Raw genomic sequence first — 23,218 nt, forward strand, 5'->3', positions numbered from 1 at the left:
GCATATCAGCAACAATGAAGACTTACACTCTATTTGATCAAACAAACCACAAGGTACTCCTCACTGTAGGCAAGTTTCTTTCAATTAGTACTTTCAATTATTGAATTCAGGGGCTGGTAATCAGCGAGGCTTTTGTATCAACTCATCCAAGTCCAGGCTTGTGAAGAGGCATACTGTATAATCACATTGTGCTTTGAAAAGATCTGGTGGCGTGCCTAGAAAAACATGGGATTCAATGCTATAAACAAATAAGTGAAGCAGCCGCATGAGGAACAGCATTCAGCTGATTGCAGCAGAGCCAATGTGTGTGGCCACATGGCATTTTACAGCATGGAACAGCGAGGGCCTTGAGCTGGACCCATGGGAGAAGTGCCGCCTCAGGCAGAGTATATGGTGCTGGCCGGGAATTAACTGAGAAAGCAGATTGAGGAAATACAGAGTTCCTAAACATCCTTATTTGAATGTATGTTCCCTTGATCCTGGATTAAATAGCAGAGCAGCAATACGGAGTACCGTATTTTCACGACTATAAGGCGCATATAAACGTCTTAGATTTTTTTCAAAATGTGCAGCGCGCCCTATCGTCCAGAGCGCCCTATCTGTGTGCGGACGTAGGTGAGAACCATGATGCTGCGGACGTGATAGAGAACATGGGTGCGTGATTTGTGTATAAAAGAACAGGTATGTGCTTTATGCAGAACATTGCTGTCTTAACAACCCTGAAAATGGCAAAGAGACACGCTTACGAAGCTCAGTTTAAGCTGAAGGCTATCAGCTACGCCGAGGAACACGGGAATCGAGCCGCCGCCAGAGAATATAAAATTAACGAATCAATGGTTCGCAAGTGGAGGAAGCTGGAGAACGAGCTGCGACAGGTGAAAAAAACGCAGCTGAGTTTCCGCGGACACAAGGCAAGGTGGTCAGAGCTGGAGGAAAGACTGGAGCAATGGATCGTCGAGCAAAGAGCGGGTGGGAGGAGCGTTTCGACGGTCACCATTCGGCTTAGAGCAGTAAAGTTAGCGGAGGAAATGAAAATTCAACATTTCCACGGAGGTCCGTCTTGGTGCTTCCGGTTCATGAAGCGGTGCCTTTTCTCCATCCGGAGCAGGACGACGGTAGCGCAGCAGCGTCCGGCGGATTATTGTGAGAAGCTGGCGAACTTCCGCTCTTTCTGCAGCAGACACATCGCCGACAAAAACATCCAGCCGAGCCACATCACCAACATGGACGAGGTGCCGCTGACGTTCGACATCCCGGTGAGTCACACGGTGGAAAGGAAGGGAACCAGCACGGTAGCGATACGCACAACGGGGTACGAAAAGGCTTCGTTTACCGTTGTGCTCGGCTGCCATGCCAACGGACAGAAACTGCCGCCGATGGTGATTTTTAAGAGAAAGACTTTGCCTAAAGAGACGTTTCCAGCAGGCGTCATTATTAAGGCAAACGAAAAGGGCTGGATGGACGAGGAAATGATGAAGGATTGGCTGAGGCAGGTGTACGTACGGAGACCGGGTGGTTTTTTCCACACATCACAATCGCTGCTGGTTTGTGATTCCATGCGTGCCCATCTCACCGCCGACGTCAAAAAGCAAGTGAAGCAGATGAACGCTACGCTTGCTGTGATTCCGGGAGGTCTGACGAAGGAACTCCAACCGCTGGACATCGGCGTGAACCGGCCGTTCAAAGTGAGGCTGCGAGCGGCGTGGGAGCGGTGGATGACCGAAGGAGACCACAGTTTCACAAAGACTGGAAGGCAGCGCCGGGCGAGTTACGCCACAGTTTGTGACTGGATTGTAGCTGCTTGGGCTAACGTGTCTGCTGGCACTGTTGTTCGAGCTTTTGCTAAAGCCGGCATCATTTCTGGGGAGCCGCACGGCACGGACTCTGACTCTGACAGTGAGGAACGTGAACCTGCCATGTGTGATTTAGCGCAGCTGTTCAATTCCGACACAGAGGATGAGGACTTCAATGGGTTTGAGTGACTGTTACCGGTAATGTGCTTGTTTTAGTGTTGTAATTAATACTTAAATAAAGCACAACCAAACTCAGTTTTGCTCCCGATCTATTTTTAAATATGCACGTGTGTGTTGTCAGGCGGGCGTACGTAGTATATGAATACACACAGGGGCGGACGTGTACGGTATATAAAACGTGTATATAAAACCCGCGCCCTATCTTCAGGTGCGCCTTATCTGTGTGTTAAATACAATAATTGCACACATAACTGAGACTGCGCCTTTTCGTACGGTGCGCCTTTTCGTCGTGAAAATACGGTAATAAGGAGGTGTAGAGGGGATTATTTTGAAACCAAGGACTAGATGATCTCTTTCTGGAATGAAACAAAAATACATGCTCTTTAGAGAGCAGAACAAAAATCTGAAACATTCATGCAGTATTTTACTTCTCACTAGACTTTGAACCAAACATAGACTGGTGAGAAATGGAAAGGCACATTCATTTAGAGAGGTTCGTCACCGCCACGTCCGACTTTAGATTCATATATTTTAAGGGAGAGGTGTGTTCTTTACATAAAAACTGTGTAATAGACAGTTTTCAAAGGTTTTTAACTATTTATTTGAAGCTGCAGAGGGACATTTTCCAACATTAAAGTTGCATGTGTGTCAAAGAATAGAATCACTCCGACTCACTGTGAAGAGAAAAAAAGCACCAAGCAGAGACAGAGCAGGAGAAAGCTGAAAAGCATTTTTTGCTCTTTTTTATGTGTTCATTTTGTTGCCAATTTTAGGACGAAGTCCTTGACCAGGGATACCCTCAATCAGAGTTAAATATAAATCTACATCTTACTGCTGTGTTGTTTTATGAGTCTATAATCAAGAATAGTGTTACCCTGTTTTTCATGGCTCTGGTCCAACCTAAATACAAAGGGATGTTTCCAGCATAAACACCAATCTGAGGCTCCCACAGACCACTAGACCTTGAGCTGGAACTGATACCCAGTGTTTCCACCCAGAACATCCCTGCTCCCTGTTCGGTCTGCTACAGGATGTTAGACATTTCTGCACTATGCTTTCTGCTCTATTTCATGTATTCCATTGGAGATCAGCTACATTGTGTCAGGATAAGTAAAACTGTACTGTCTGGGCCATGCACTGCCACTGAACCACTGGCTTCCTATTCAGAATGAGTCATATTGCCTCAAGGCATTAGCACAGATGTTGAATCTGCCATAAACTCAACAGCCCAACAGTTCAACTGCATTATTTGGTAACTGCTTGACAGACAATAAATTACAAATAGTGAGCATGTGGAATAATATTTACACATGATCACAATCGGGTTCTCTCTCGAGCAACACTAAATGTATTTATAATAAGCGACTTAATGAATGCAAACTTCATGATTGTTTGACATCATGATGATGCGTTTCGGATGGTTCTGGAAGTCATTTATAAAGTCGAACGAAAAGGACTCTCACTGGAGTGCATGGAAGCAGTGACTGATAAAGACCCACTAGCTGAGTTGAAGTTCCATAATACTTGATATTGCAGTAAGGAGTAAGGAGTCAGCTATCTTAAAGAACTGCTGATTCTTCATTGTCGAGATCAAGATTTCTCACCCAGTGGAGGGAGTCATGATGCAGCCTCCATGGTCCACTGTCACCCTGCAGCCACACCCCCTTTCTGGTGTGTCATGGTTCATTCCGAAGTTGTGTCCGAGCTCATGGGCCAAAGTGACTGCAGCGCCCAGGGGGTTATCTGAATGGTCCTGCAAAAAAACACAATATCAATGACAAGTCATGAAGAAACTGAACTTGCTATTTCATTTCATCAATATTAAATGTAAAACCTCTTAATTTCTATGTTCTGTCTTCAGTCTGATTTATTAAGTATGTTTCTAGTCTGGACATGACACTAGAAGCAAGATTCCATAATGAAATTTGTTCAGTTTGAAGTTTTGTTGCAGCAAACAACAGCTAATTAAAAACTGACGTTTCTGATGACATACTCTGTGGAAAATAATAAATAATAAAAAAATCAATGCCAGCCAAATTGTTGTTCCCCACAGGAGCCGCTGGAGAAGCATTACTCAAACAAGTGAGAGGACATGCACATTGCCAAGACTAAACAAACAAATGCTGCTGGATCTCTGCTTATCAGAGCGTTTCCTCTGCTCAACACAGTGACACTGCAGGGAGAAATGAAGCTGCAGACTGTGGACTGTCACCTTCACTTTGCTCTGCAAACTTTGACAGAGCCAGATGTGCTGCTTCATCCACAATAATAAAGACATGAACCTCCTCTGAGCAAAACTAGAATACAGGGTGAAAGGCAGAGAAAAAGGATGAAAATAGGCAAAGATAACAGAAATGCATAATGCTACACTGTGAAGATGAAGTCAGGGTGAAAGCTGCTGGTGGTTGATTTGTTGAAATTTCCTGCCAGGTGTGTAAAACATGAACACACAAAGAGGCTGGATAAATATCATACGAGCACGAACCATCAGCTCTTCATGGATGCAGAGCTGTGCGTCAGAGCACCTGGCCTCTAGAGTCTTCTGTCACTGTGCATTATTCAGTATTGCTGTGCAAGAAGAGCTCAGACTGATGAACTGCTCTGCTGGGGGGTTGTGAAAGTAACGGTCATCAGCTGTCAGTACTTGCCGTGATCCAACTGTGCAGCCTGGATTCACACACAAGAAAGACTCCTCCGACTCTGCTTTCTGGAAAAACCTTCACCTTCACTGGCTGATGAGGCTGAAGTGCTGGAGTACTGCTTAAGAGGACACTGAATGCCACTGTCTGTGTTCTGTTTCACCACACCAATAAAATTAACATTCTAGGCTAGTAAATGAAGATTCCAGATGGTTTGAGAATGAATGTTTAAGATTTATTGGCCTAGAAAAATAACAATAAGACTCAAAGGGGAAGTTGGTTAATGAGTTCAAAGGTACTCTGTAAACGAAGGGAGACAACTGAGGCAACAGAGGTGTGATTTGCTCAGCAGAGGAGCCTGAAGTTGGAAGCTAATCATTTAAGTCTCTGACATGAAGTATGTGTGTTTCTAGAGCTCTGTCATAATGAGCAAGTCCCCACTGCAACATCTGGGATGACAAGAGTGAAGAACCATCTGTGGACTAGCTGTAAACCTTACTATTAGCCAGCCAGACCACAAGACAAACAGCCACACCGAGACATGAAATATAAAATAATAGCATGACTTGCGCTGATACAACATGATTTGTGTTCTTGGCATAGGTGCAGTTCAGTAAGGGGTGGTCATTTATGACAAGCTTCTAGGTTCAGGCTGTGATATGCAGTACCCTTAAATTCACTCATTTTGGCGCAGCTCATTAAGAAGCACTGATTTCCACTTGTGTATTCAATATGCACATTGATTTATCAGCACTCAGTGGAGGGCACTGTGCATACCCTTGATTTTCCTGGAAAAAGACTCAGTGATGTGTGTGCTCTGAAATTAATACACTATCAACCCAGGAATCCTTAGCGCAACCCTTACAAGAAATGTGGGAGCATTATGTCAGACAGGAGGGAGGTGGAGAACAAGGCAAAGGGTGGAAGGCTGGGAACGAAAGAAGAAAAGGATAAATGAGTCTGGTCTTCTTTCGGGAAGGTAACAACATACCAAAATGGACTCCTATGTGTCAGGATGGGTTAAAGGTATTTAAGTTTACCTACCATGACGATTCCTCCCGACTGCTCTGCTGTGCACATACTCATGATGGGCGCCATACCAATGGTGGTGCCCTGAAAATAGACCCCACTAAGGGGGAGAAAACAGAGGTCATCACATCATCACTAGCATAGCTAAAATTACATTTATCTTAAGAACTGATCATTGTTAGCCAAGAGCATCTGTGATTTAAACATTTCCTTCATTAAGGCTTTTCTTTCTATCTTCCTAAAGCTAAAACATTTTTCTCAGGTTGTCTCATTTTTCTTTGTCCGCTCACTTTTGTCATTTTAAGACAAAAGTATTATTATTTTGGGCGCAGACAAATGATGATTTTGTTAGATTTGTATTGCCAGTGTTCAGCATTATTTTGTTAGTATTTTGTTATCATTTACCAAATGGAAGAAGTGAGCACATCTCCTTGTTAACATCTGTAAATGAGTTGTTTCTTTCTGCAAAAGCAATTAAAAAAAAATAATAATAATTTTCAAAGTTCCTGTCAAATATTCAGGTAAACTGGTATTAAAATCAACTGAAAACTGGTGCTATTGGTGCCAGATAATAAACTCTTTTTCTTTTAATAAAAATACATATTTGGTCAACATCTCATGGGGCTTTCACTACAAAAAGTAGGAAATTACATTTGTTTTGGTGAACAGCATGTTGGTTATGGAAATCCACACTGCAGGGTACCTTTGGGGTACAGGAAAGTCATTTTATTTTCTGCATTTCCAAATAATTCTGGAATAAAAGTTTACCTTTCGAATAGTTAAATACATCTGGTAACACAGCCACTTTTACGTGTGTATGCTACATTAGCAGATCTACCTGATTAGTTGGGCGTTGTCATGAGGCTTCTGAGGCAGCAGCTTGACCTTCCTCCAGTCTAGGAACTCGTGCAAGGTGGTGAAGGGGTCCTGGGTGATGGGACACTTGTCCACATCACTCCACACCTCCAAGCCCACCAGGGCTACACGGATATTCAGAGCCCTGTAGAACTGAAGGTTGAGGGCAGGGGAGGAGAAGGTGGATTCAGATCAGGGGCTTACAAATTGTCTCTCTTAATATTTCTGTTACTCTCTTCACTTTACGCTACCTATTAAAAAGGGTCTCTGACCAAATCTTTGAAAATTTATCAGTGTACGACTTTCCATTCCCTCTGATTTATTAAACCTACACCCATGGCACATATTATTACAGCAGCCTCCTCACAACATTTCTCAGTCGAGTTATGGAATTGATCACCCATTCATAATCCAATCAGCCTCTGCATGGAGGTCGGTTATTTCCCAAAAGGCTTAACATGACCTCTAATAAATCACATTCCTACACTACGTTCCCTCTGTTGATTTGATTGTTACCTTGTCCACGTAATTGGCGATCTCAGCCAGCCGTTGCTTGACCTTCTCCATGTCCTTGCCTTGCTTCTGAAACTGAACAACACCAGTAGACAGAATAAAGCAAGGAGAAAAAGAGGTGATCCACCCTCTTGAATGTTTATTATCATCAAAGACATTATTTGGGACATATTAACACTGTGTCAGCTCTCGAAATGTCTTCACAGGGTGTCTTGGAGCTGTGCTACAATCGCTGTCATGTTAATTCCACTGGCGCTTCTGCTACAGTTGCTAACATCAAAGAGCGCCTCAGTGGAACTTAGGCTAAAGAGATAACCTCAACCACCTTGTCTTACATTCAGCATTTATTCCATCTCTGTGGCTTCAAACCATGTGATGTTGACCTCCGTGCCTCATGTCATTACTTCTCCTAACACTATTTCAAATCTTGAATCTGAAATTTGAGATCATTCATAGCAACCACAATGGAATAGTCTCATTTGTCACCCCAGAGGTCAACTGATGTATGCAGAGAGATGTAGCTGTAGCTGGATAGTGAAACAGATGAGTAAGTGGGCACACTGCAACAACAAGGCAGTAGCACAGCCATCTTATCTGTGTCTCGAAGGGATGGAGAGGCCTCTGACCTCTGAGCTCTGCTTACCTCTCTATTGTCAGCCACAATGATCAGCTCCACATACTTGGTTGTAGTCTGGGCATGACGTTTATGCTGCAAAGGGTAAAAGGGGTAAAAAGGAGAACAGAGATGGGAGCAAGAAAGAGCAGTAAATGGGAGACGGAATAGAGGGTGGAAATGATAGTGATAAAGCAAGAGATGAAAAGAGACGAGGAGGAGGTGTAGAGAGGGAGAGAGAGAAAAACGACATTAGGAGGACACACTTAACCGCAGCTTTCTGGAAAGGGCAGCCTAAATTTAGCAGGAGGCCACTTAATACAGCTTTTCACCTGAACTACACTACACAAAAGACGGCAGAAATGAGAATCAGTACAAAGCAATCAACTACACCTCATGTCTGACCAAATAAGAGCTGCAAAGGTCACAGGGACCTCCAATAACACCCCACAGCAACCAGCATATTAACTAATAAATCTCTGTTGTTGTACAATGCAATACAATCTGCACTGTTGGCATTACACAGTATCGGAGTATTCACAGTAACCTGATCAGCACACCTACACAATAGAGTATGTCTCGCATCTATTTATCTTTTTTGATGTGACAAAAAGTGTGGTACACAAACTTGGAAAACTAGCAAATGTCAAATGAACAACAATACAATTAATACCAGCAACTCTGTGAGGCTGCACTTTGACCCGACAGTGTTTTGAGATAAATGCACATACAGAAATGCAAATATATATGTTCACAAATTTAAAGGAAAAGGTGAAAGAAAGCAAACCAAGATAAACGCAACCCCTGGACATGGAGGAGATGTTGTTCTCATACTGTGCACAGCGAAGTGCACACACACACACACACACACACACACACACATGCAGATCCTATACTATCCGGCTGGCTAAGTGTTCTGCCTTCACACTATGGCCCGCTTTCAACCTGAGCCTCTTTATCCTTGCTGGCCTGGCAGCCCGGATCCTCTCTGCTCTTATCTTCCCCCTCCATAGATAAGCCAGGATGGGCAAGTGTGCTCTAAATGCATCCTATGGTGATAACCAAGTCTCTAGGAGGCCAGTGAAGAGGAGACCAACACATGAACACTATGTTCAATTAATTCAGTGAAAAGCATCACCATTTTTGAGCAGAATCCAATGAATTGGAGATGTAGGTTTAAATTCACAACACATATTTTACACCACTTTTCACTGATGCTATTAAACTGAAACTGTGACTGTAAAGTGGAAAACATTGATTCTTGCATCCAATTCAGGAGATGTGAATAAACCTGATTTTGCATCACATAAGTGACAAACAAGAACAAAATATCCTTCTTTTTCTTCAGTCCCAGTTTTACTGCTGCTTCAAAATAAAGAAAGAGGGCAGTGTTTTTATACAATGTATATGCTTTAGAGAATTTAAGAAATAAGGTCAGTTTACCAGCCTTGGAGCCTTCACTCATATCTCTCACCACCGTTATTAAGCAAATGGAATCAGCTCAGGTGCGGATCAAGTCAAATAGTGAAGCTTTCACTTACCTTCTGAAAGAATTAAAATAAACCTCTGTGCTCAAACTCAATTTATTTTAGGCATCATATTCTGTTTCAACCAAGAAAGACATGGCACTGTCAAAATACCGTTGCATGCTGTGTTCAGGTTTGACATCCTAGACAGCCAAACGTCCATTTGGTGACAGTAAAGGTTTTCAGGAACTCGTGTTGTTGATGTGCGGGTTCCTGTCAGCTAGCCATCATATCTCTGTACCCTCCTCTAGCACATCTGACTCTCATCATCCAGGGGCACTCTGCCAACATGCCTCTTTATCTTTAGACCCTCAAACAGCACACATCGTAGCTTATCAAAGCCGTGGCAGCAGCAAACCTCAGCACCCCTGTGTAGCATGTTGAGGTGAGCTTTCTTGCATGCCACCCAGTATAGCAAATCACACTTTATATTCCCACTCTTTGGTGTATCCTCTCTTTTCCACTAGCAAGACCTCTCGTTCCATCGCTATTTTTTTCCCTAGTTTTCATTTTTTTTTAATCACCCGTGGGATTACCGTGTTTAACCACCTTCTTAAACCACATCTGTCTTCATTTAGTAGAGATATTTTGCCTTCCAACTCTGACATCGCTTGCTGTGTTAGGAGGGCGGGTAAGGACATAGTATTTTAAGCAAATGAAAGGGGACGTTTTGATCAAATAAAAAAATATTAAAGTGCATGGAAAAACTCTATTAAACTATATTTGGTATAAATCATCACCGTTATGAGCCTTCTTTTGTTATCTTATTCTGTTTCTGTCAGTCTGGAACTTCTGCTTTGTGCTGCTGTCAGGATTTCTTCACTTGTGCTGAATTTTTGGAGCCCCCTCAACACTAACAACAATGCTTGCCATTGAAGCCAACACTATAACCATCAACAGGAATCAAACAGTACAGTAAAACATCAGAAAACCCCTATTACTGCATAAACGAATAAAAACTAACAAAGCCAGGGATGTTTTAGCCAGAACAGACACATGTTTGGCTGGCTTGTTGAAAACATACTCAATCTAAATATGCCCTTAATCAAATGATTAAGTAATTTCAATAATAATGATAATAACTAACAGATTTAAGAAAATGGAAAGTCTCTCATGTTTACGCGGCATCACAATTATGAAAGGTGTTCTTACCCTCCTTCTGAGTCCTTGAACATCTGTTTCATCTTTTACACCACATGTCTCTGTGTCTCTTTGTGTTGACCTGATAAATTGTCCCCTCCTGCCATCCCTCACGAGTCAGATAGAGATAACCGGAGTCTATGTTTTCCACTTATCAACGTTCATCATCTTTAAAGCCTTCAGACGATAGAGACTTCCTGGGACCATAGTCCTTATGATTTATCCCTCTGCTCAGTGGGGTAGTGAGCGGCTGAGTGTAGGATGTAGGATAGGGTGGGGTTTTTAAAACGCAATCTGTTTAATTCTGGATGGACAGGTCCTGCTGAAGGCATGATGTACAAGCGTGCAGTCTGATCTCACTCGCAAATGTTACCACTTAACAGCCCAATGTACTTTCTACAGGCGTTTATTAACCCGCCGCTCTCCATACACTCCAGATCACTAATGGACACGCTTAGATCAGATGGAAGAAATAAGTGAATAATTCAACAAGTGGCAGCTTTTAATATACCTACCAGGCCACTTACCACTATCTACACTGCAAATGATCTTTTCAAAGAGGGTCAATGGGAGTGATATTTTAGACTCTGTGCAGTGGGAATCCAAATACAAGCCAAAATGAGGATAACAGTAATAATTTTTATTTTACCTGGTAGGAACACGATTTTCTGTGTTCACATCTTTTTCAGAGCAGAGTGTGACTAAAACAGCAACTCAAGCATTTGAGTGGCAAACACAAATAGAAGCAGAAGTGAAAGGCTCAATCAATTGTGAATGTTGGAGGTCCAGAGAAGCTTAAGGAGCTCTTGAGTCTGAAAAATGGTCATTGGAAAAAAGAACATTTTTCAGCACCCCAAGGTTGAGCAAGGAGAGAAGGCAGAGTAAAAGCCTCCATTTAGTTAGATATTTTATTGGTTAAAAACACTGACACTTACAGGCTCCTCAGACTTAAAATAATAAAAACGCATGGATTACGCCTGGCTCACTACATAGACATAATTACAACAATGACACATATATATGTCCACATAACCAGCATGTTGAAGTTTCCAACTAACCTAATCTGCAGCTATGGCATCCCATAACATACTACAATATCAAAATGTTAACGAGGCGAAGAGTCCACCTCTGCACTAGCAGCTGAATGTGGCAACGCTGACATCAATCCCAAAAAAGGTTCAATTTGAAGATCTTGTGAGGTCAAATGTGGCTGGACTACATATAAAAAATACTTGGATAAATAATATATATAGGTTGCATGCAGGTAAGAAAAATTTCTTTAAAATAACACCATCAGTGTAAACAGTTTACTTGTGGCTGGAGATAAAATGCAGATAATTTAATGATCCTTACCCTTGAGCTGAAAGTCCTGAATGGACTGCTGTCTGCATATTCAGTGGGAGAGGATATGTTGAAATCATGGCCACAGGTGCCAGGAGTAAAATTGAGGTGTTCAGCTGTGTAGATCCAGTGAGTTCCATCAGAGTGATCAGCAGATGGTTCCAGTATGTAGGATTTGCCTCCAAGAGATATGAAACCCCTACAAAGGGAGAAATAAGTGCATGGAATAATTTCTTTCAGGTCAGACAAGGTGCTGCATCTCATTCCGTTTATTTTTGCAGAAATCAAATACTGGAATTGCACTGAAACATAACAGATAGGCAGCAACAGAAAGAAAACACAATGCTAAACTTAAAATAAAATTAATCCTGACTGTGTGTGTGATATCCTAACATAACGAGAAAAGATGATACATCATTAGTGCTGAGTACATTCATCAGTCATTATCACACACTGTTACAATAATGGCAACCACTTGGAATTAGAACTTGATCAAGGAATAGACATTCGGCTTTAAGAGTACTGGTATCTCAGTTCTTCCACTAATGTTGCCTTTGTTTCTTCTATCTTAAATATTCTCACGTTTTAACAGAGGTCTCTTTGATTTAAAGTGACATTCTCATGCAGGGAGTTTGGACAAACTGCGAGATTCTCACAAAACTTGCACAAGATTCACAACCACATGAACTCATAATAAACCCCCAAAAGCCTGAGTGCTGCCAACCCAAACGAGATCATGTTGCCTCGATGAGCCAAGTAATGTGTAGCTTTTTTTTTTTTCATAACCATTTTTTCCACAGACAGTTTGCAGGAAAACATAAATAAATAAATAAATAAATATTAATTCAACAGCAAAGGCTTCACGATGAGGGTGATCACCCGGCACAGGGTGTAGACGTTTGGCTGGTTTGTGAAAACATTCCTGATGGTTTTCAAAGATATTACTGGAGTCATTACTCCTGTTTGACATCTGCACATGGCGCGTTTCCAACACTCAAACTCCTCATTTGTCTTAAGCCTTACAATATGTCAAGTTAACCGCTTTTCAGCAGTTGATACAGGGTGTCGTCTCAGCTTAGTAATGTGCTCTGGTTTACTCCCACAGTCCAAAGTCCAAGGAACGCATGTCAGTTTAATTGACAAATCTACACTGACCTAATGTTTGTTCAGCCCTGTGATTGACTGAAGACTCGTCCTGGCTGTACCACACCTCTTACCCAAAGCCAGCCAGTTGTTAAATACGTAATAAAGAGATGGACTTGGACTTGTCTTGAATGACACAAGGCTTGATTCGACTTGAACTTGTTCCTAAAGACCAAAGACACCGCCGGTATGGTGTTACCTGCATGAATTCTCCAAATTTCTGCCTACTTCTGTTGTTTCTCACAAAGGAATTAGATCACTGGTATTTTCAGGTCAAAAATAAAAACATGAGTGTCTGAAGCACTTACTTAACACCGGCACAGGTACTGAGGCTGACGTCTGAGTCGACATGACCCTCCACCTCACCGTGGTAGTAGCAGTTTGCCTGAAGGAGCACAAACAAAAAGACTTGAGCATTTAAAATTCAGAACAGGAAGTGCAGCACCATTGTGAAAGCAAACATGCCTTTAGATTTAAGCACAGTTCAGGAGCACCAGTCCCTGCTGATAACTGTGAAATATAAGCAAATTAACTCTGGGGAAATAGTCTTCTGCAGGGTTAGCAGGAGCGATTCTCGCTCATCACCGCAGGCAAATGTTGGCTGAAATCTGTGCGGCGTTTCACATTTCCCAGCACAAACCTGCTCCTGGCTGCTACATTCCCAGGTACCTGCTTTCGTGGACCACCTGTCAAGCTGCAGCAGTGAGCACAGAAAGTGAATTAAGCCCATGTTTATTGAACCAGGTCTGGAAAAGAGAGGGTGGGGAGGAAATGTCTGGTTTGGAGTGAAAACAGCCTTTCTGCTACAGTTAGACAGCCTTGCTCAGGTGAGGTCTGACCGACGGCCCTTCTGTCACCCTGTTCTGGAAAACAAGGAAATGTGAGTTTTCCACCCCTCTTTGACTGCCTCTAAATATAGAGCGCAGGCAGTAAATTTCAATGTCCGGCCTCCTTCAAGGTGGCTAACCTCTAAAGGCTGCTGATTTTGCATGTTCAGTGTCAGAATGAGTTTCACATGTTGAAGGGGATCCTTGGTTAGATCACAGAACTTCTTCATAGTAACTCTATAATGCCAGATAATCCAATGGATTACAACAGCACTATAAACAGTATGATACCTCAATCAGGAAAGATTTGGGTTCAACAGCCTTTTCTCAAATCTCAGTCCAGTATTGAATCCACTTATTGAGTCTGAAGCCCTAAAAAAATTATTCATCAAACAAATTTAACACTAGCATTCAGTAATTAATTAGAAATTATTTAATATTTAAAGATGCAATATTTATATTTTTATGTCAACCACGGAGCAGATAAGTAAGGTGTAATGGGCTGCTTATAGTCATGAACCCAGAGGAAATTATTGTAAAAGCAAAACAGCAGCAAAAACATAAGTGATTAGCTTGTGGACACAGAGGAGCATTCAGAAGAAGACCAAACAGACTGAAACAGCAAAAATGAGAATGATTACTGGATTTACTAGGAAAGTTTTTGCAAACAAATTTCTGCTTTTATAATATATCAGTGTTGTGTTTACAGGTTGTTCTGGCGCTCCTAAGGTGCCAAAAAAACAAATTAATAGTGCTTTGAGAAGCTAATGTTATGTAGCATATACCCTGTCTCCAATAATTCTTGTTGGAGACAGGTCTGAAATCAAACCCCACTACCCAGAAAACAATATCTTATTCAAAAGGTGTTCAAGACGTAGACCCAAAGCCTGAAAAGCCTTCGCGTGTTTGGCCAGTTTCCATATCTCTACCTCAAGGTGTACTGAAAGAGAACTATCCATTTTATTGAGGTAAAAAGGTGCAAAGAAAGGACAGCCCATTACATGAAAAATGAAATTTTAGTGTTATGGGGAGGAGCAGGGCTGGATTTAGTGCACTGACTTAATGCTACCACCTCATGTTTCTTTGATGAGATCATGACTGTGATGCATCGATATAAGGGATATGAATAGACTTTTTGTTTCTAAGGTTTCTGCAGAAAGAAATGAGAAGGGAAAATGCTTACGCCTTCATATCTGGAATACAGAAGATTAATAACTAATACCCAGATTACTGTGGGAGGAAACACCGGGTGTGAACATTACATTGTTTATCAAAACTATGCATCTATTATTCCAAGTTAACTCTTTTATATGCATTCTAATGATTCATACTCCCAGTAGATGGCTTTTGTTACAGCACATGGCACTCATTCATCGTGTTGTGTGTGGACATCGGATTCAGTGAAGATGTAAAACAGACGGAGGGAACTGAGGGAGGGCTGAATCACGCTGAAGTCACTCCCAGCAGTACCTTGCCTTTGACATACAACTGAACCCTCTGGATCCCTTGCCCAGATCACTATATCAGTCTCCTCCCTGCCGGCAGGACAAATAAATTAACTACGGATCAGTCTCAAAAGATCTGGTCGTTTCCAGTAAAAAGACCCTCCCATGAAGAGCTGGCTGTGGTCATGAGAGAGGAATGAAAGGAGGGAAGAAGGTCAAAAGATGTCCATTAGCTCCCAAACTGGTAAGGTACCGAGCATGTAGACACAGGTTATTCTTTGATTCCTCCATTCTGTAATCCACCCATCCATCTGGTGCTGAATTCATTAGTTGATTAATCAAGTACGTGCAAGTACGTGCTTGACTTCAAAATGTCCCATATTTGTTGGTTTAAACTTCTCAAATAAGAGAAGCCATTTTCTGTAATATTCATTTGAATATTATGGGCTGTCGCTTGAACAAAACTAGAAATGTGAAGGAATCAACTTTGCAGTCTTGCACCCATTTAATCCATCCATCTGACCATCCATTCCTGCCACAAGCAAGCTGTCTGAGCTGTGGACTCTTCAAATCCACTCTGAGCTGCTGCTGCTTCAACTCCCTCATTGTCTTTATGCTTTGGAATGGCAGCAATTCTGATGAGCTGGCCAAGCCCAGCCAGTGAGGGTCCAGCTCTGGTCTCACAGCAGTCTCCAGTGGAAAATACTGTTCATTTTACTGTGTGGGTTGGCTGTTATTGAATTATATTAATCTCCTCTTCTGTGGATTTCAGCATAAGTAGGCCAGGCATTTTGTACACAGACCTCACAGTCTGTCTATTATTACGCTTTCTGGGTAGCTGAACAACAATTAACCGTTAAATTATCTTCCAATCTGCACATGATCAAATCGCAGAAATCAGGCAAGCAGGTGGACGTTTTGAGGCATAAAAACTGTTCCACGTAGTCCAGCCACATCATACTCATTCATTATAGTGCCTGTCATTTCCTAATAGCCTTGCCATTTTTGAACCTCAAAATAAACATCCTTCAGTAGGGATATTTATAGATCCATGGATGATGTTTTCAAGGACCCATTATATTTGAATGCATAACACATTTTGCTGTAGAAAACCCAAGTGAGCTTAGTGAAGATGAAAAATATTAATCGCAGCACTGAAGCAAATCACAAAAAATTGGAAGACGACCACAAGCCAAACTTGTAGTTGAATAGTTGAGTATAATTTATGAAGGAACTGATGCATAAATTACAAAAAAGAGAATATATTTGTAAATTTTAAGCTGATGGAGCCGTGCTTAAAAACTATGAACTTCTCTATTTAAAGCCTGTACATCTGCCTTGATTTGGAGTTAGTGAAAAATTACTAACTAAAAGTATAATCTCAGTTAAACAACTATGAGTCTCATATGTTTGATGATACGTGCTTGTGACTTCACAAGTGCACTTACATGTTCACTAACTCAATATTGTCTCGTAGATCTGTGTAACAGTCCATCCATTTCTAGTTGTTTTATCCACTATAAATAACTTGAGCTGTTCCCTAAAACCGAGTCCGTTCGTTGACCTCTGTCCGCCTTTTATTTCATCAAATATAAATTTGCTGGCACAGAAACGAAAATGGGCCCACTCACCTACACGGGCTTCTTCATGCGCAAGACTACCCAATTCCCAGCAGTTTAAAAGTGGGTCTAACTGCGACATCAATTTTCCTTTATTTCCTCACTGACCCTAAGAAGCACAATGAAGCAGAACCTGACAAGAAGAAGGGCCCCACAAAAGGCCAACATTCATAAGAGCTGCTGTGTGGGTGATAAAGTGGAAAACATCACAGATTCAAGTTTATTGTGTCAACCCTAATAAAAAACAGAATAAAAAGTTGTTTGAAACATACCATGGAGCTGTGAGAGCCTGTGACTGCACTGCCATCTCCCAGGTAATGGGTTTCTGTGTAGTTACTTGCAAACAGTCCCCTAGAAAGGATAAACAAAAACAGCCAGTAAACCTTAGGGGCGTCATCCTAAAAAAAACAAAATCAAAATCAATCACAATGTCTTCAGCTATTCCACCAATGCCAGACTTGTGTGGAAGATAAACAGTCTGAGGTGATTTAAAACTTAACCCTGCTTTAGGAGAGCAAAAATTGCATTGAGCAGCTGAAGGCATCACAGAAGAAAATGGATTTAAAAAAAAGAGGCTGTTGTGACGTTTTCTATTAAGCCACTTTCACACCACATGCATGCACCATGAAGAAGCACTCAATATCAATCCATAACTCATTTCTTGTGATACAGCAGAACAGTAATTAGCTTACACATCGCAGACAGGCCAAGTAATGAGCAGATGGACATGTATGATCTTGAATGGGGAGATTATGTTGGCAGGAAAACAGTGAAGAAATCATTTTAAGTTACAGACAGGAATCAATAACACTATACAGTGACTCTCTGAGGTTACCAAATGATCCGTTTATCTAGAAAGCACAATAAATCGACACAGTGAATCTCTGCTGCAGGCAAACAGAGAGATTCTGCCCTGCTCTCTCTTTATTTCTTCTACTGTAAGAATTGATGAAAGCACAGAATAAATTCACAGGTCACTTGCAGGACAGATTACAGCAAGAAATATGCCTTTTTTGTCAAATTTCCATAAAGTATTCACTTATCTCCATGTTAGCAAACTCAGTTCTGCTATCACTATTTCGCAATTATAGCTTTCCCTTGGACAGCCAGGGCTATTTATTGTGCAGCCACAGCTCTGTGTATAAAAAGATGTGGACCTTTAGGCAGTTTTTGTCAGCAAAGTTTTAAATATTCCAGGAAGAGATGGTAAAAGAAGAAATGGCTCCAGCAAGCTTCAACAAGCCATTAATACCATCACTAAGGTAACAACGTTTTGTCATGCTGTTTCTGATTTTCAGGAAACAGTCGGGTTGCACATGCCTCACGGGCCCTGATGACAGTATCTGGAAGTATCAACTACATGGTAATTTGTCATAGGAGAGATACACAATATGAAAACAAATTTTGAAAAAAATGCTGGTTGTTGGACATAAAATTCTCAACCCAAGGTCCCACTTCCTTCTTGTTTGCAAAGCTTTAAACCACATCTCATAACCTTCCTCAGCTGAGGGAGTTGCAAAATTTTCATGAAAACCGTTTTGAAATGATGTGAGCAGAGACAACAAACATAAGTATTTAATTATCACCACAATCAAAGACGAACCTTCTAGCTTTTCCGGTATTTGTCCCAGAAGGAAGAGATTATTTCACTATCCGACAGTATAAAAGAGGATTTTGCAACACGATTTTGATTTGAGAATTTTCTCTGGACATTCTGATGCTTTCAATCTGTGCTGAGGCTCTGGGCCACCAGTGGAATCCGCTGCAACTGTTTTCGATCCAAGAGTACTACAACTGCCACTCTCCAAGAGGTAGCTAACTACAAAAACTTCAGAGCCTTCTATACAATTTTCAAGTCTATAGAGGGGTGATTGCTTCATACTTGATGGATTTGGGAACGAGTGTTGCTGATCTGCCTGTTCTGCCAGCAGTGGAGGCGGTAACAGAGCTGAATCGACATCTGCTTAAAGAAGGTGAGATGGCAGGATGGGATGCACTCTTCAATTTGAGCTCAATTCAATTTATTTATGTAGCACCAAATCACAACAAATATTGTCTCAATATTTTCCAATATTGTCTGTTCTAGACCTTACTCTTAATTTTTGGTACAGAGAGACCCCAAAAAATTCCCATGCAGCAGCACTTGATGACAGTGAGGAGGAAAAACTTCCTTTTAGAAGGTACAAACCTCAGAGCAGACCCCAGCTAGGTCTAGGCCAGCCCTAACTATAAACTTTATCAAAAAGGAACCACAAGTAACCCTGCATCCTGAGAACATGGAGCTCTAATTGTATAATAAGATATCATGAGCTCTGTGAGCTGGTGCCTGACCATTCAGAGCTTTGTATGTCAGGAGAATTTTAAACTCTATTCTGAATTTTACAGGCACCCAATGAAGAGAAGCCAACACAGGAGAAATATGATCGCTAGCATGAGTTTTTTCTGTACACGCACAGTGGGATTCTGGATTAGCTGGAGAGTCTTTAGGTATTTATTGGGGCAGTCTGATAACAGGAAGTTGCAATAGACAAGCCTGGAGGTAATAAATGTTTGTACTAGTTTTTCTGCAACATATTGAGATAGAATGTGCCTAAATTTTACAATGTTGTGAAGGTTTCAATCCTTGAAATTTGAGCTATGTGTGAGTTAAAGGACAAATCCTGATCAAAAATAACTCCCAGATTTCTTAAGGTGATAAATTTCAATGCCATATGTCAGAACAAGGTCGAAAGTGTGACTGAAACAGTGAGTCGGTTTATGTACACACAGACAGAAGGCAATCGAACCTAATAAACAGATAAATACTGTACACCATGCTATCTCAAATCCCACACTGGGGAGGTATTATGCTGGCATTATTCCATTCAGTGTAAAGAAAAACGAAAAGACTGCATAATGACGGGTCTTCACTGTCACACTATTTTGGGATCTCTGTGGAAAAAGTACTAGTGAAGAGATTTTAGCTTGGGTACAACATAACTGCTGGACAGCTGTTACTGCACTGACAATAAAAAAATTGTTACCATCATAGCCCTACTACTACTAGACATGCTGCCCGTCTCATCACTTACAGAGGTTAGATACTCAGTGGTGAACTAGAGGATCGCTAGCAGAGATAGATCAAAAAGTGAGCTGAATCCAAAAGAAGCTATGTAGACCCCTCCTGGGTGGATTATTACAGCATGAACATATGTCTTTATGTATTCATACGTTGTTCATATAGCGAGTGCATGCACGGTATTGACCACAGGACACCAGCAGATGGTTGGCTGGTGCTAATCCACAGCAGAGGAACAAGCCTCAGCAGGCGGCTGGATTGTCTTATTGACCTCACAGCCGACAACCCAGCTGGGAGTGTCAGATGTAACAACCTGGGGAGGGGGGTTATTTTGTTTGGAAGCTGTCAGCATGAGATACAATGCTTCCCCACCCTCCACTCCTCTGCAGAGCCAAAGAGCTGGTAATAATCATTGGATCAAAGCGAGGCCAAAAAGTAGGGAGAGCCAAATAAAATGATGTGTTTCTTCAGTCTTAATTAGGTCTACGCTCTCAGTCGGACACATAACCTCAACATCTGCCCACAACAGACAATCCAGTGTGGTGAGTGTGTGTGTGTGTGCCTCACTGCTTGCCTGCAACACTCTAGGCAAGTGTGTGGATATAAAAGAACATGTTGCAGACACCCATGTGTCATCCATATGCTAGATTTTTATTGTGACTTGAAGTGAATGACGTTTAGCGGACACACAGTTGTTGCAGGATTTTGAAGTTTGAGTTGCTGGAGAGTATTTTATCATATTTGGGTGGACTGCAACAAAAATACAAGCTGATGTCACACAGGAAGAACACATGTCCTGCTTGTTTTCTACTCATTTCAGTTGACACACTCAAATGTTGGAGCTTAATACATAGAATAGATTTACCCCATTTAATGTTGACCAAAAGGGGGAAACTAAGCATGTCTCACATTACATTGATTACAAGGTAGTAGTTAAGTTCAAATCCAAGCTTGGTTCACCTACAAATAGTCAACAGGAATGCTTTTGACAAACCTAAGTTAAAACCAAAACAGTGTACCTTAGTTCACCTGAAAAGGTGGGCTAAGATAAGTTCATTGATACGACACTGCAGACACTGCAATATCATTACTGGCAATCTTGCATTGTTATCAATGGGAGAGGAAGAGAACTAGTGCTTTACTTGTAAAATAGTAGGCTGAGTGGTCTAAGGTGCTTGATTTAGGCTCCAGTCATTTTGATGGCACGGATTCAAATCCCACTACCCTTTTGTGAATTTCCCCACTGCGGGACTAACAAAGGATTATCTTATCTTATCCTACTTCTTTGTGACTCATTCAATTTCATGCACACTATAACACAGTACATGAGTCAGCAAGAGGACTGAGAAGCCAGATGGACGAGATGGACCAACAGTAATAAATAGGAGGCCAGTGGCTGTAAATGGAAGGCTTGTCCATTCTACCATTCTTAGGGCTCCTTATCTGGTAACCTTAGCAGTCCACTGGAATTGTAACTCAAGTGGCCTGTCACTAGCTTTCCTAGGGTGCTCAATCACATGTTTTCCAGCATAATAGTATACATCATAATGGGAGCTAAGTTTGGATCGTTTCCTAGCAATGTCGGTTAACCCTTGTGTGAAAAGAGGCATTATGCAAATGGAACCACAGCAACAGTTTGCTGTAAAAAATTTAATCTAAAGCATTTATATATGATATCCACTTTATTTGTCTAACTCTGACTGATATGACACCTCAAATGACTTGTGATAAACATTTGACAAAGAATGAGAACTGTAGATTACATTGAAAGTGCAATAGGAAGGAATCTTTTGATGTCGAGGATAACCGGAATGGATGTTACACAAGCAAAATGTGGACCAGCGTTCACATGGGAACCTGAATGTTTTTCCAAAGACAGACTTCACAAGCTGCACTTCACACATGGAGGAAATCATACAGAGGAACACTGCATGTCTGTATGTACCTCTGGAGTACTCAGGACTAGTCAACCAAATCAGAATCAGAATTAGAACCATAATCAGAATTCCTTCATTTATCCCCAAGAAGAAATTGTTCTTTCTTACAGACATTGCAATTTTCCCAACCAAGAAAATGAAAAGGGAAAAAAAAAAAACATAAATAGAAAAACTATAAAATAAAATATAAGATATTTACACACACACAGACACACACATACATATACATATGTATATATATATGTATCCATATATATCCATGGTAATAAGACATTTGTATATGTATATATACATTTCCAAATGCAGAAATTCAGATGCACATACACAGAAACTCTTCCAATTAACATCACCCAGCCGTCAAGACGGTTTCATCTCAACCTAAAGCGATGAAATTCCACCACCAGCCTCCCATCCCACAGCAGTAGCTCACTGTTTATCAATCAGTGGCAAGTTAATGAGCCTTGGGTGAATGGAGGGGACAGTGGGGTTGTGCCCCCCCCCCCATTTAAAATGCATTACCCCTGGGACAGACAGCCAGCAGGGCTCCATCTGACAGACAGGAAGTTGGCATGGATGTGAGGCACCACACCTCAACAAGAACATGCCAGGTTCCAGCTGTTAATGTCCAAGCAGTCTGAAAGCCAAACAACCACATAAAAAGGCAAGCATGACACAACAGGAGAAATATACTACTGAGATTTCTACTTCTGCTGTATTAAACTGTCTTAAAACACAGACACAGAAAACCGTATTATCTGCTGCATCTGTTAGACAGGTACAGTCCTGATAATTACAGCTGTTATGTTTACATCTTGTCATGCTGTCTCCAAGCTGGAAAAGACAGAATAACATTTTGAAAGAAAATATATTAGGTTGAGGAAAAGAGTCAGATTTGCTTGTCAGTGGATTTGACAATGTAGACAGAAAGACAATGAAGTCACTTCAAGCTAATCCTGAATGCCAGATACTAAATGTCACTTCTGTTCTCCCTGCATTAAATTATCATATTTTTCTGTTGTATCTCTGTTCAACATTGTCAGCCTCTTCTGTCTGTCTTTGTACAGGGAAATAACATTGGGATTTACCCAAAGCTTTATCTAAATGGAATATATTCACATGCAGAAATAAATGTCAAGAAACAAGAAATTCCATCACTTGTTTACCCGTGGGCTCCATTGTTAGTGTTTGTTCTGCTCTTACGTGTGTTACAGAGGCATTAACTGCAAAAGGCTTCGTGAATTGGAATTTGTGCCTAATCAACCACCAAAAGGAAAAGGGAGGTCTCGACTGTAGATAAGTGCTGCATATGAACTACAAAGATATTCCACCTGGCAATCAGGGGAGAATTTTCAGCTTTTATAGGTTAATGCAACATTGGTTTTCTATTAACACACAATTGTAGATTTAGTCTTATAAACTCGTGATGTGATCACGGCAATAACTGAACATTGGTTTGCGTTGCATGTGCATAATTACAGCATCATCTTATTGGCACTGATATTCAATTTGGGTCGATGCTAATATTTCATTGCAAAGCTTTTATCGGCCGGTACTGATCAT

General features: G+C 41.3%; 1 protein-coding gene across 1 annotated transcript in view; it reads right to left on the reverse strand.

Moving 5' to 3' along the window:
• Positions 1 to 23,218, reverse strand: part of LOC124052369 (disintegrin and metalloproteinase domain-containing protein 12-like) — a 68,711-nt gene that overhangs the window by 17,284 nt on the left and 28,209 nt on the right. Inside the window, exons 4-11 of the mRNA XM_046376535.1 lie at positions 16,936 to 17,014; positions 13,081 to 13,157; positions 11,642 to 11,828; positions 7,653 to 7,718; positions 7,013 to 7,084; positions 6,480 to 6,649; positions 5,657 to 5,741; positions 3,578 to 3,726 (exon numbers count right to left, since the gene is read on the reverse strand). Coding sequence (XP_046232491.1) covers positions 3,578 to 3,726; positions 5,657 to 5,741; positions 6,480 to 6,649; positions 7,013 to 7,084; positions 7,653 to 7,718; positions 11,642 to 11,828; positions 13,081 to 13,157; positions 16,936 to 17,014 — 885 coding nt within the window. The remainder of the gene's footprint in view (positions 1 to 3,577; positions 3,727 to 5,656; positions 5,742 to 6,479; positions 6,650 to 7,012; positions 7,085 to 7,652; positions 7,719 to 11,641; positions 11,829 to 13,080; positions 13,158 to 16,935; positions 17,015 to 23,218) is intronic.

The sequence above is a fragment of the Scatophagus argus genome, chromosome 21, assembly GCF_020382885.2.
Source record: "Scatophagus argus isolate fScaArg1 chromosome 21, fScaArg1.pri, whole genome shotgun sequence".
NCBI classification, from domain to species: domain Eukaryota; kingdom Metazoa; phylum Chordata; class Actinopteri; family Scatophagidae; genus Scatophagus; species Scatophagus argus.